The sequence below is a fragment of the Tupaia chinensis genome, unplaced genomic scaffold (genome assembly GCF_000334495.1).
Source record: "Tupaia chinensis unplaced genomic scaffold, TupChi_1.0 Scaffold000317_1, whole genome shotgun sequence".
In the NCBI taxonomy this organism is placed as follows: domain Eukaryota; kingdom Metazoa; phylum Chordata; class Mammalia; order Scandentia; family Tupaiidae; genus Tupaia; species Tupaia belangeri.
In genome coordinates this window covers 1,566,028-1,578,769 of record NW_006159810.1, presented here as the reverse complement: position 1 = coordinate 1,578,769, position 12,742 = coordinate 1,566,028, and the positions used below count along the sequence as shown (strand labels likewise).

The 12,742-nt window shown below is 34.8% G+C and overlaps 1 protein-coding gene across 1 annotated transcript in view; it reads left to right on the top strand.

The window, feature by feature from the left end:
* The window catches only part of STRN (striatin), a gene marked incomplete at its 5' end in the record, with an annotated part of 72,532 nt that overhangs the window by 39,391 nt on the left and 20,399 nt on the right, over positions 1-12,742 (top strand). The window contains 5 exon segments of the mRNA XM_027772994.1: positions 1,975-2,061; positions 2,523-2,666; positions 7,877-8,013; positions 10,626-10,801; positions 12,671-12,718. Of these exon segments, the coding sequence (XP_027628795.1) occupies positions 1,975-2,061; positions 2,523-2,666; positions 7,877-8,013; positions 10,626-10,801; positions 12,671-12,718 (592 nt within the window).

The following is a 12,742-nucleotide window of genomic DNA, read 5'->3' as shown; positions in this document are numbered from 1 at the left end:
TTCTCAGGGGTTGAAATTAAATGGTTAGCTATTTGATTATGAACTTAAAAAATGTGATTATGGAATCATAATATATCTTAGTAATAAATCCAGAGCTTCATGAGAATGTCAGACTATGGATTAATAGTGAGGATTTGATTTTTGAAATAGCTGCTTAATAACAACAATTTTTTTTCAGTGACAATTTATAAATCTTCATCTGGCATGACTCTCTGGTGACTTACCAAAATTATTGCTTATAATTGTAGATCTTAGAGAAAGTTAATTTCTACCCCTGAATATTCTATGTTTTCATAACACACAATTCATTTGCTCTTATCACTATATGCTGTACAGGGCACAGAGTAATATATAACCTTTAAAAGGACTTATTTAAAATGTTTGGCCAATTTCATTTTTAATGTATTACCAATTACCTTTCTTTTGCTTTTTAGTAAAATGTGTACCACATCAAAACCAAAGCCAAATTAAATTTCTAGCCCTGTGAATCATATAACTTGCATTATGCAAATTATTAGGTTGTCAGAAAAGTCATGATGTATTTTCCTATGTAAAAATGCATCAAGACTTTTCTGACAACCTCATATTAACAAAGTTTAGTAATCTAGTCAAGTAAAATGGAAATGCAAAAGCTTTCAAAGTTTTTCTGAAAATGGTCTTAAATTTTTTTAAGAGAGCAAGGCTAAACTACCTCCTTACGCTTCCAGCCTCATTGACAGTATGAATTTGGAACTACCTTTTATGGCAAAAGCAGTCTGACTTTTTTGAAATATTATAGTGCAAAGTGAGATTAAACTCTAATCTGAGTGAGAAATGTATTTAAAACTTGCAGAAGACTGTAAGGATATGCTTTTCTTTTTCTTTCTTTATAATGTTGCTAAAACTTATCAAAGACTAGTCATTCCTAGTAGGACATTCTTTTACAATCTGGTAGCTACTTAAAAGCATTTAAATCTTTATTTAAAATATCTTAGAATTTAAAAATGTTTAGCTTGAATCAGTAAAAAATTAGTGGTCATTAGTGACGTCAGCAGATAATCATCACATATTAAGTGAGATAGGGTGTCATTGAATGCATTCTTAATATCGATTAAATCAGAGTGGGAAGTGTTAATATTAAAACATAACATTTTGTACCTTTTATCTAAATATAATAAAATTATAATCTTAATAAATAGTGTGAGATATGATTCGTCGTGGCTTTTTGGAGCCAGGACAAAACTAACTAAATTGAGAATTTGAAGAAAATTTAGATATTATAAATGAAAAAAAAACATTCACATTCACTTGACATTGATACATTTCTTTAGGTTATTATGTTACAAAAATGAATGTCATGAAATGTAAATGACCTTTTGGTTGGAAAGATAGCCAAGATTTAGATGGAATCCACCTACTTTGATTCTGGTTTTCTTTTTTTCTGATACTGGTTTTCAAATATCAAGCCTTCACTGTTGGATTTTAGTACTTAAGGTCTAAAGTGTAACCATTTGACTGGAATAATATTCCTACTAATAGAAGTGATTGGGCTTCCTGAATCTGAGTATGATCTGTGTTCAGGCTAATTGCACATTTTTTTTTTTAAGGGCAGAAAAATGACTCTGTAGTCTTTCACTGAAGATAGAGGGACTATGCACTAAAGTTGAGTACATAAAATAATCTGGCAACAAATGGAGACGTACAATAAAAAGAATGAAAATAAAGCTTTGAATTGATATATGCAGTATTTTATTTATAAACCACTGTCAATGTGTTTTTAAATTCAACTATTGCTCACTGGAAAACTTTGTCTTTTTAAAACATTTAGTAGAAATGTTTCCAGTCAAATTGTGTATTTCAGTCATACCATCTTGAGTTATATTTCTAGGTATTAGTAAAAATTGCTTAAAAGTAGTTGTATTCTTTGCTGGTATAGGAAAAAACCATAATGGACTATGGGTAAGATTTTCCCATTCTTAATTAAACTTGTAACAGGAAAAACTACCGAAGATCTGTTTCAGCCTCTATCCTATATAAAACAGTCAAAACAGGGATGTGGGAGAATGAAGAACCAAAGACCAGGTAAGTAATGAGCAGGACATGAGACTTCACCTTGGCACTATAGCTTCAGGGTGTAAGGCAGTGGATGCAGCTTAATTTAAACAAACAAACAGGGATTCGTTATTGTTAAATTCCGTACATGGTAGGTTTGCAGTCCATGGTATCTGTCTGCATTTAGAGCAAGATACAATAAAGTAACATACTTTTAAAAGTCCAAATTGGACTTGAACACTTTTTCATGCAAATATTCCTATTATTCCACTAGCTTAATTTAAAAAAATGTATGTAAAATATAAATTACTTTCAAGAATAATAAACTTTTTAAATAATGTTAAAAATTGAAAATAATTACTTATTAATCTAGTAGGATATTTATAAAGGCATAAATGTTGACCAATATGAAAGAAGATTTATGACAGCCTCTTGATGCGTTTGGATAATTCTCTTTCCTTTTCTTTTGTCCTCCCCCCTTTTTTGGCTAGGGCCCAATAGGTCAAAACTACAAGATATGCTTGCTAATTTGAGAGATGTTGATGAACTTCCTTCATTGCAGCCGTCTGTGGGTTCACCTGCCAGACCCAGCAGCTCCAGGCTTCCTGAACACGAAATTAACAGGGCAGATGAAGGCAAGTATTTCAGACACTCTGGAGCACAAATCCCAGGATGTTCTTATTTTAGAGAAAATTTTATTATGCACATGTTTGATCTACCTATTATCACTCCCACCTCCAAATGTAGGCTTTCTTACATTTAAGTGGGTTTGATTCTAGTTTCAATCTTTAAAACTTGGGGAAAATTATTTATACTTCAAAACCAACTCTAAATTCTGATTCAGAATAACTGTAGCTCCACAGATGCCCATGCCATAGTAGATACCATAAACCTACCAACACAGAGAAAATTAAGAATACAAAATAGTAAAAGCAAATATTTAATCACTTTATCATTAATAAATGAAAAAGAAAAAATCTGAAAATCTAGTCCCATTTTCTGTTTTTCCTTAGTCGCTTTCCATCCTTGTCAACAGGCATATAATTTTTTATCTATTGTCATCATGTAGAATGCTATTTTGTTTTATTTACTTAACACAAACTTATACAATTAATACTCATAATTTTAAGATTGTATTGAGTTGTTGGAAAAGTCATGATGCATTTTTGCATAGAAAAAAATACATTATGATTTTTCTGACAATCCAGTATGTTACATTTAATCATGATGTGAAACCATTCTCTTTTAGATGTTTAAGTTGTTGCTACTTTTTACAGTATAGTCTTAGATATAAATATAGTTCTTTGTTATAAAAAATAAGTTCTAATTTATAAATGTATAAAATGCTTATATGTGAAAATTTATAAGTGCTGAAATTCAGTATGATACTAAACTAATTTTGATCAATGCATTTTTAAAAATAATTATGTTTAAAATTTTATTTATTGTTGTTGTTATTTGATTTGACCCGACCCGAGAGAGACAGAGAGAAAGGGAAAATGAGAAAGCAAGCCACCAAGTCTGGGACTTGAACTGCAGTCACCCATATGGAATTCCAGTGCTCCAAGCACTGTGCTACCTGCTGGGCTGGATTAATGAATGTTTTAAAAAAGTTTTTTAAATTGCCTTGAATTTAAATATAGTACTCATTTGGACTGTATGTAAGTGAAAAACTTCATATATAAAATTTTCAAATTATTATTTATGGAACAGAACAACCTAAGAAGAAGCTACAGAATCATTATATATATTTTTCTTGCTTTAAAAATTCTTATTTTAGAGAACCATAAACTGATTGGACTTTGATGTATAGATTTTAATGGTAAGAATTCATTTTTTAAGAAATAGTTATTTTAATTTTATTATTATTTATTTATTTCACTTTGCTATAGATTACGTGTAGTCACCAGAGAGAGAGACGGGGGTGAGGGGAGAGTGAGAAAACAGGCCACTGAGTCCAGGACTTGAACCTCAATTGGCCATGTGGGAGTCCAGTGCCTTAATCACCATGCCACCTGCCGGCCTGGTTGGAATACTTTTTCAGTGACATTTTTGGCTATTACATGGTTAACTATTTGTTGTAGATCACATCTGGCTAATGAGAGTTAGTTTCCATCTTATTCTCTTAACTCAGAGTTTTAGCAGAGATTTCATCTTGGGTCAGTATAAATTATGCAGAACTTTAATAATGAAGATATGTTGTATTTACTAAGCGACAGCTGTACAAAACAGCTCACCATAGAAAGTTCCCTTGATAGGAAAAAAGTATTTAAAACTGAAGCACTGAATGTCTAACTCACTCTATCTGTACCAGTGGTCCTCAGCCTTCCCCCTCAGTGCTTGTTTTTCAGAAGTAGAAAAGGCATTTAAGAAATCAGCAGATTCCGCAATTTGAGTCCTTGACTTGGTGCTTGAAAAATATGTTGGGCTCTTGCATGCTTGTGCCCGAAATCCTGAGGGGAGAAGAGATTTCAGTGTGGCCATTTCACTTGGAGATTGGCTTCTCATTTCTTTGTCTCTCCCTCTCCAGGAAGTTCACACACCCTATAGCAAAAAATGTAAAATAAATTGTGGGAGTCCAGTGCCTTAATCACCATGCCACCTGCCGGCCTGGTTGGAATACTTTTTCAGTGACATTTTTGGCTATTACATGGTTAACTATTTGTTGTAGATCACATCTGGCTAATGAGAGTTAGTTTCCATCTTATTCTCTTAACTCAGAGTTTTAGCAGAGATTTCATCTTGGGTCAGTATAAATTATGCAGAACTTTAATAATGAAGATATGTTGTATTTACTAAGCGACAGCTGTACAAAACAGCTCACCATAGAAAGTTCCCTTGATAGGAAAAAAGTATTTAAAACTGAAGCACTGAATGTCTAACTCACTCTATCTGTACCAGTGGTCCTCAGCCTTCCCCCTCAGTGCTTGTTTTTCAGAAGTAGAAAAGGCATTTAAGAAATCAGCAGATTCCGCAATTTGAGTCCTTGACTTGGTGCTTGAAAAATATGTTGGGCTCTTGCATGCTTGTGCCCGAAATCCTGAGGGGAGAAGAGATTTCAGTGTGGCCATTTCACTTGGAGATTGGCTTCTCATTTCTTTGTCTCTCCCTCTCCAGGAAGTTCACACACCCTATAGCAAAAAATGTAAAATAAATAAAAGGAATAAAGTGTATGTTTAATTAAACGGGACTGATATCTCTTGGTCTCCAGTCCAGTTTCAGAAAACTCTTCCATAGCCTGTGTGTGCTCTACACTTTATTTTAATAATGGAGAAGGCAGTATTGCACATGAGGCAACAGTTAAATAATGTTATAAAAGCTAACTGGAGCCAGCCACGTTTAGTTACCAGGTAGAACTGTGACCCATAGTCCTCAATTGTAAGTCACATTGAAGAGTAACCAATGACAGTAATGCCCATCGTCGCTCTCTCGTCAGACCTCCAGTCTGCTGGCTCACTGGGGTGTGAGGGGGTAGTTGCTGCTTGCCTTGTTTCCAGATTTTACTCAACCATTTTAGAGGATCAATGAAAATTGGCCTATACAATGTATATGATCAATACCAGGAATCTTTCCTTCTTTTGAAGATTAATTTTATTTCACCCAAAGTTACTTGAAAATAGTAGGAATGAAAACAACACCGGGCCGAAAGACCTAGCTTCATAGTCTCGAGTCATTTGGTTGAAATTTTGTCTTGAAAATTACTTTCTAACTTAAATAATCCCCACCATTTGTTAGTAAATGTTTGGAACCCATCAGATGGTATATGGTGCTTTAGGTAAAACTCAGTTTTATTGTTGTATAATGGTTTGATAATGTCTTAATATATGCTTTATGTAATCTATACTCTATTTTGCCCTGACAGGGATTTTAAATAGCATTCTTATCACTAATATTTTTAGAAGCAAGTAACTATTTTTTTCCTTTATTCAGAAAATATCTGTTATTAGATATGATAGAGTATAAAGTTGAAAAAAATCTTGTATATTGTTTTCCAAATATACTATTAGTATAATTGACTTGCTTCTTTATGGAATGATTTGCTTCTTTAGCAGCTAAAATTTGAACTAATGTGGTTATGTTGCTGGACTCCCACATGGTTGACTGTGGTTTGAGTCCTGGACCCATTAGCTTAAAACTAATGCCAGCACGTGTGCATGTGTGCCCAAGATCCCAGGAGGAGAATGGAGGAGAAGGGATTGCGGCATGGCCATCCTCCTTCGGGCTTTTTGTTTGAACTACTAAGTTCATTTTAATTGATTCATAGGTATTTGTCATCAGTAAAGTAACTTTCTTTAGAAAACTACTCAAAAACCATCTTTGGGTTGTGAGAATAATTTTTGCTTACAAAAAGTGACATTTTATTATTGACTGAATTAAAATTTCTATTTTAATTTGGTATTTTATTTGAAATAGTTCTAAGATAGTTGTTGAAAGAACTGGATTGGTACATTTAGTGTTAGAAAGTAAGGATATTTGTGGTCATCATAAAGTAATGCTGATGTCTTTTTTTTTTTTTTTTTTTTTTTTTTCTAATAAACTTTTGGGTAACAGATTCTGGCGAGATGAGAGAAAGTGAGAAATCAGCCCCCAAGGGGGATGGCCATGCCACAATTCCTTCTTCTTCATGTTCCTCTCAGGATCTTGGGCCTGCATGCACACATGCCTGGCATGTTTCAAGCCTCCAGATCTGGATACTCAAACCATGGTCAGCCATGTGGGAGTCTAGCGCCTTAACCACTACACCGCCTGCTGGCTCCAGTGCTAATGTTCTGAAGCATACTTAGCAGGTAATGAAAATGTTCAAATGGGGGCCAGTAGACTCGGTGGCTTGAAAATCACAACAAGTAAATGAATAAATAAATAAATACCTTAAAAAAAGAGAATATGTTCAATCGTTCACCTTTACAATTTTTTAAAAAGTAAACGTGTAAAAATGAAACATAATATACCTACACAAAAATATTGAAAGCATGAGCGTACAGTTCAGTGAATTCTCACAAAATTGAAATTATTGCCCACCCATGTCTCCACTGCCTGGGCTCCAGAAGTCCTGCTTGTGCCGCCTCCTTATCATTACCCCTTTCCTGACCCCCAAAGGTAATCCTGGCTTTTCACTCCATGTACTAATTTACTGCATATAGGCACATTTTGCCATTTTAACCATTTTTATTTTAAATTTTCTGTATTTTTCCAGGTTTTAGAATTAATTTAATTTTTAAAGAATTATTTTGTTTAACTTTATTTATTTTACTTGTTTACTTATTTATTTTAATTTAACCAGAGAGGGACAGACTGAGAGACAATGAGAAAGAGGGAAAGTGAGAAAATAAGCTCCCAGGTCTAGGACTTGAACTGCAGACAGCTATGTGGGAGTCCAGCGCCCTTAACCACCACATCACCTGCTGGCCCTGAACTTATTTTGAATGAGACCAAAATGTTCAGAATCACTTGTTACATATGTTTAGTAAGTGGTAGAAATTATTTGGGTAATTAACTTGAAATACCAAAGGAGGAAAATGTACTTTCCCTTGATTGTACTGTTTTTTTGTTTTGTTTTTTGTTTTGTTTTGCTTTGTTTTGTTTTATATATTGAAAAGGGACAGTGGATTATTAGATTCGTTTTATATTTTACTTTTCTAATTAGATGATGCCTGTATCTGTGGTTAAGATATGGCAAAAGCAGCCAATTCTTCATGACTTTCTGCTCACTGAATTTTGTTGTGTTTAAAAGCATTGTAAAGTGATCAAATAAATAAATGCTGTTTAAAGAAGTTTTATACAAGGAAATGAGACTAACTGTTGAATTTTTAGAGGTTTTGTTGTGTTTCCTTTGCATTCTCCCTAGTGGAAGCACTGACGTTTCCTCCTTCTTCTGGGAAGTCGTTCATCATGGGAGCAGATGAAGCCCTTGAAAGTGAACTGGGACTTGGAGAATTAGCAGGCCTTACAGTGGCCAATGAAGCAGATTCACTGACTTATGATGTAAGTAGAAATATTATTTTTATGTTTTTACTCGGTTTAAATCTACCTTTTAAGAAAAGGTAGATTTTATAGAAGACATTGGTAAAACCTGTCACAAATAGAGACCTTGGTTCAGTTTGTATTTGGTGTGTACATGTGTGTGTGTGTGTTTGTTTGTTTTAATTTTGCCAGATGGCACGGTGCTTGTCGGAAACAGGGTGTGAGGAATGAGAAAGCAGCCCTGGGGTGAATGGTTATGCTACAACCCTTCTTTATTTCTCCCTCTTTTTGTGATTTTTAGGTGCACACACACATACCTGCCCAGTGTGTTTCTTAAGCTACCAGGTCTGGGACTCAAAACTGCACAGTTGATCATATGGGATCCAATTGCTTTAACCACCATACCAAGTTTATTTTCTCTAGTTTTTCTTTTGTGGAAAAAATAGCCTCAACTTTTAAAATAAATAAATTTTTTAAAGAATTATTTTATTTATTTATTGTTTTTAAATTTGGACCAGAGAAACGAGAGAAAGAAATATGCCACCAGGTCCAGGATTCAAACCATGGTTGACCATGTGGGAGTCCAGCACCTTAACCACCATGCCCCCTGCTAACCCCAGTAGCCTTAATTGTTATAGTAGTTCCTTGTATGATGTGTTTTGTGTTCTCTTATTACCCTCGTTGTGGCATGTCCCATCCAGTTATTTTTTACAGATTTTTAAAAAATGTCTGGGTTCTACATTTTAGTTTATATTGAGTATGACCTCTGAAAGCAGACTGCTTGGGTTTGAATCCAGGCCCCTGTACTCACTAACAGGGTTTCTTGGAAAAGTCACTTTTTCTTGACTGTCTAGTCTATGGTGTGAGGATACTGTTAATTCCTGCATCATAGAGCTGTTAAAAGAATTGAATTAATGCACGTAAAGTATTTTGAATAATGTTCAAAATAGTAGTTGTTGATATTGTTGTGTAAGTGTGGCAATATGTTATGGCATTTCTTTAGTCTGTTACCAGAAGCGGCCCCACTCTTGCTTAAACCTAGTGTGATTGTTAGTCTTGGAATGTGAAGTCGTACATGGTACTAGTATAAAGTCAAATAACAGCTACACTTCAACTTTTCTGTTAGTTGAAAAGAGAAAAAAAACAGTACATATTTTTGGGCCAGCAGGTGGTGTAGATTAAGGCAGCTGGATCCCACATGACTATGGATTTGAGTCCCAGGCTTGGAGACTTGAAAATCATGCCAGTCATGTGTTTGCGTTCCCAAAACCCTGAGAAGAGAATGGAGAAGAACGGATTGTGGCATGGTTATGCCCACTAGGGGGTGATTTCTCAATTTCTTTCTCTGACTTCTGTGTCTCTCGAGTGCGCTCTCATGCCATGTAGAAAACTAAAACTAAAACACATTTTTTTCAGTTGTTGAGATGTAATTACTGGGAAGAAAAAAAAAAAATGAGAGGGGACTTCAAAAGTTCATGGGAAAATGAAGTTTGATGCCAAAATTTTTGAAATCTGTGTGTAGTCTTTTCCAGTACATTTTCTGTGAACTTTTTTTAAGTTCATGGTGTGTGTTTTACTAGTGAAATGTATTTTTTCTTATGTATGATGATCTCTTCCATTTTTGACATTTTCTGTTGGCAGTGTTTAAACTTCGTTTCCAGTTCGATAAAGAAAAAAAAAAAGCTTAGCTTATTTTAGAAAGTATTAAAAATTTCAAGGGCATGATCATGTTCTAAAGTGTTTATAGATTTAAAGATAACTTAGTTTCTTACCCCAACTTGCACTTTTTATACTACAGTTTAGGTTGAATCGCTTAGTTTTATTATTTTCTTTTAGTTTTTGCTGTAAGACATTATGCTCACCTGAGAGAGAGCAACAGAAATGAAAGTGAGAAATCACCCCTAGTGGGGCATAACCACACCACAGTTCCTTTTCCATTTTCCTCTTGTTATTTTTGACACACACGTACACACACCTGGCATGGTTTTTCAAGCCAACAGGTCCTGGACCCCAACCATGTAGTTGATCACGTGGGATCCAGGGCGTTAACAACCATGCCATTTGCTGGCCTGACTTGGTTTCATGTTTTTAATGTCCCAGTAAAGACCTATTTTACATTAGTTAGTCAACTTTTTATATTGCTTTTTTTTTTTTTTTTTTTTTTTTTGAGAGATTTTACCTGTAGGGTGCGTTCGCTCAAAGCGAGAAATCACCCCCCAGGGGGATGGTCACGCCGCAATCCCTTCTTCTCCATTCTCCTCTCGGGATCTTGGGCACGCACGCACACGCGCCCAGTGTGAGTTTTAAGCCACCGGGTCCGGGACACGAACCGCGGTCGACTAGGTGGGAATCCAGCGACATAGCCATTACGCTAACTGCTGGTTCCCAACTTTTTATATTGCATTTTGTTAACCGTTTTCTTATTACACCTTTCATATTTCCTCAAAGAGAACTGTAGTTGACATTAATAATTTTGCCTATTGATTTGGTTATACACATTTTAAAATTACATTTGTTTTGAAAGTTGCAATATGTGGTTTGATGACAAATCAGTAAGAATTAATTTTGGAATACTTTTTCCCCCTTGTGTCAGATTAAATGACATAGATATCTTTGTTTTGTTTCTTTACTAGATAGCAAACAATAAAGATGCATTGAGGAAGACATGGAACCCTAAGTTTACGTTGAGAAGTCACTTTGATGGCATTCGAGCCCTTGCTTTTCACCCCATTGAGCCTGTTTTGATAACAGCATCAGAGGATCACACATTAAAAATGTGGAATTTGCAGAAAACAGCACCAGCCAAAAAGTGAGGATATTCTCCTTCATTTGAGTATTTTAATTAATAGTTGTTTTTAGCAGGAAAAAAAGTATTTTATTATTTGCTATTAGATTTCCCAATTATCTCCTCTAGTTGGCTCTCCTTTATCATGGCACATAATTTAGGCTCTTTTCCCTTCATGTAATCTAACATTAAGTTGGAAAACTGACACTCAGGAAGAAATGGGATTATCCGATGATTTTCCCAGGGTTTGTGGATGCTGATTATAGGGCTAATACATATAGTGTTTTAAAATGACTTTCATTTTTGGGGAGTCCATTATTCACACCGAAGGTTTCTACTATCCTTGTAAACAGTTATAGGAATGTTTAAAATCATCAAACCTCCAACCTCTTTTCTCCCACTGTTCACTGAGTTTGCACTGTGGGGGTGGAGGAGAAAAGGGCTGATTGGAAGGGGCGGAGGACCTCGTTTCAGTCTTGTCTTTTGACTGTGAGCTTTTAGGCACAATATATTCTATACCCACCAATGTGTCTAGACTAAAAGGCATTGTTGCCATTACCTAAGGGCTAGAGCTTGCCTTAGCACTTTGGTTTCTGTCTAATCATGGGCACAAGTTAGTACAAACCCCTTTATCAAACCCTTAGCTAGACCTGATCACACTTGGTGGGATACTTATTGGAGATCTCTCCTTCCTTGGGTGACATGGTCCAGAACAAGCATCTGCCAACAACAGCCCTTCTGCAGTGTCAAGCATCGTTTCTATTTTAAGAGTAACTGAACTTCAAATGATGAAGATTGCTGGAATTTTACTACTGATAGAGGAAATCTGTTGCTCAAATTGAGAAATCAGTGACATTCGCAAGTCGATGTACACAGGGGAGATAAAATACTTACAGTTCACATCTTATGCTCTACCTGATCTTGTTAAAGGAAGACAGACTCATATGGATCAGGTATTTTCAGCAGAGAAAAGTTATTTCCTAGTTACACATTGTGCCTTTTTCCTTCCTGGTTCTTTAGTTAAGATATATTAGTTATAATTCTAGTGCAGTCACATTAGGCTAGAGATGTAAATGTTTTCTTATATATTCGTAACTAAAATGAAGAAAAAAATACCAAAACAAGTTTCTTGCTGGTATTAGCAGGAAATTATGTAAATATGTAAATAATAGTGGCCTAATTATCCTTGAACTTAGAAGTGGGAAATGACTTGAGATAACATATACATAAAACTAACTGCAATGTGTAGAAATGGTAAGGACTTGACTTTAAATCCAGTTTCCATTAATGACCATAGCCAATATTATGTAGTGTCCATAGTGTACCCACTCTAGTGTTCTGAGTAATGAATAAACTGCTGCCTGGGGCAATTTCTACACTATATAGGATACACATATTAACCTTCATGAAATCTTACTATGTGCCTGGTTCTGTCCTGGATCATGTTTTAATTGTAGAATATTTTTAATACCATGAGTATTTGGTATTATCTCCTTTCTTGTTTGTTATATTCAAAATATAGAGGGATCTGAAATTTTGAAAAATTACTTACCTATAATTGGCTGGTAATGTAACATAATTAGAAATTGAACTCAGAAATGTGTCCCTTCAAAGCCTGTGTTGTTTCTCCAGAAGTAAGCTATCTTTCCCTCAGTCAATAGACATACAATGTTAAATCATTGTAACAAGGTACTATTACTAAACAAGTATCTTGTTTCTTGATGTCCTGAAAGTGAAATTGGTTTTAGGTAAACTTATTTATGTAACCTGTTGAGAATAGTATGTTGCCATAGTGTTTATATTTCTAAAGGGAATTCTGTGACATATATTCATTCATATTGTTTACTACTGAAACTTGGAATGATTAAAAGTCATCTTCTCTCTCTGCTTTAGGAGTACTTCTCTCGATGTAGAGCCTATCTATACATTCAGGGCTCATAAGTAAGTATGCACTTTCTCTTTTTC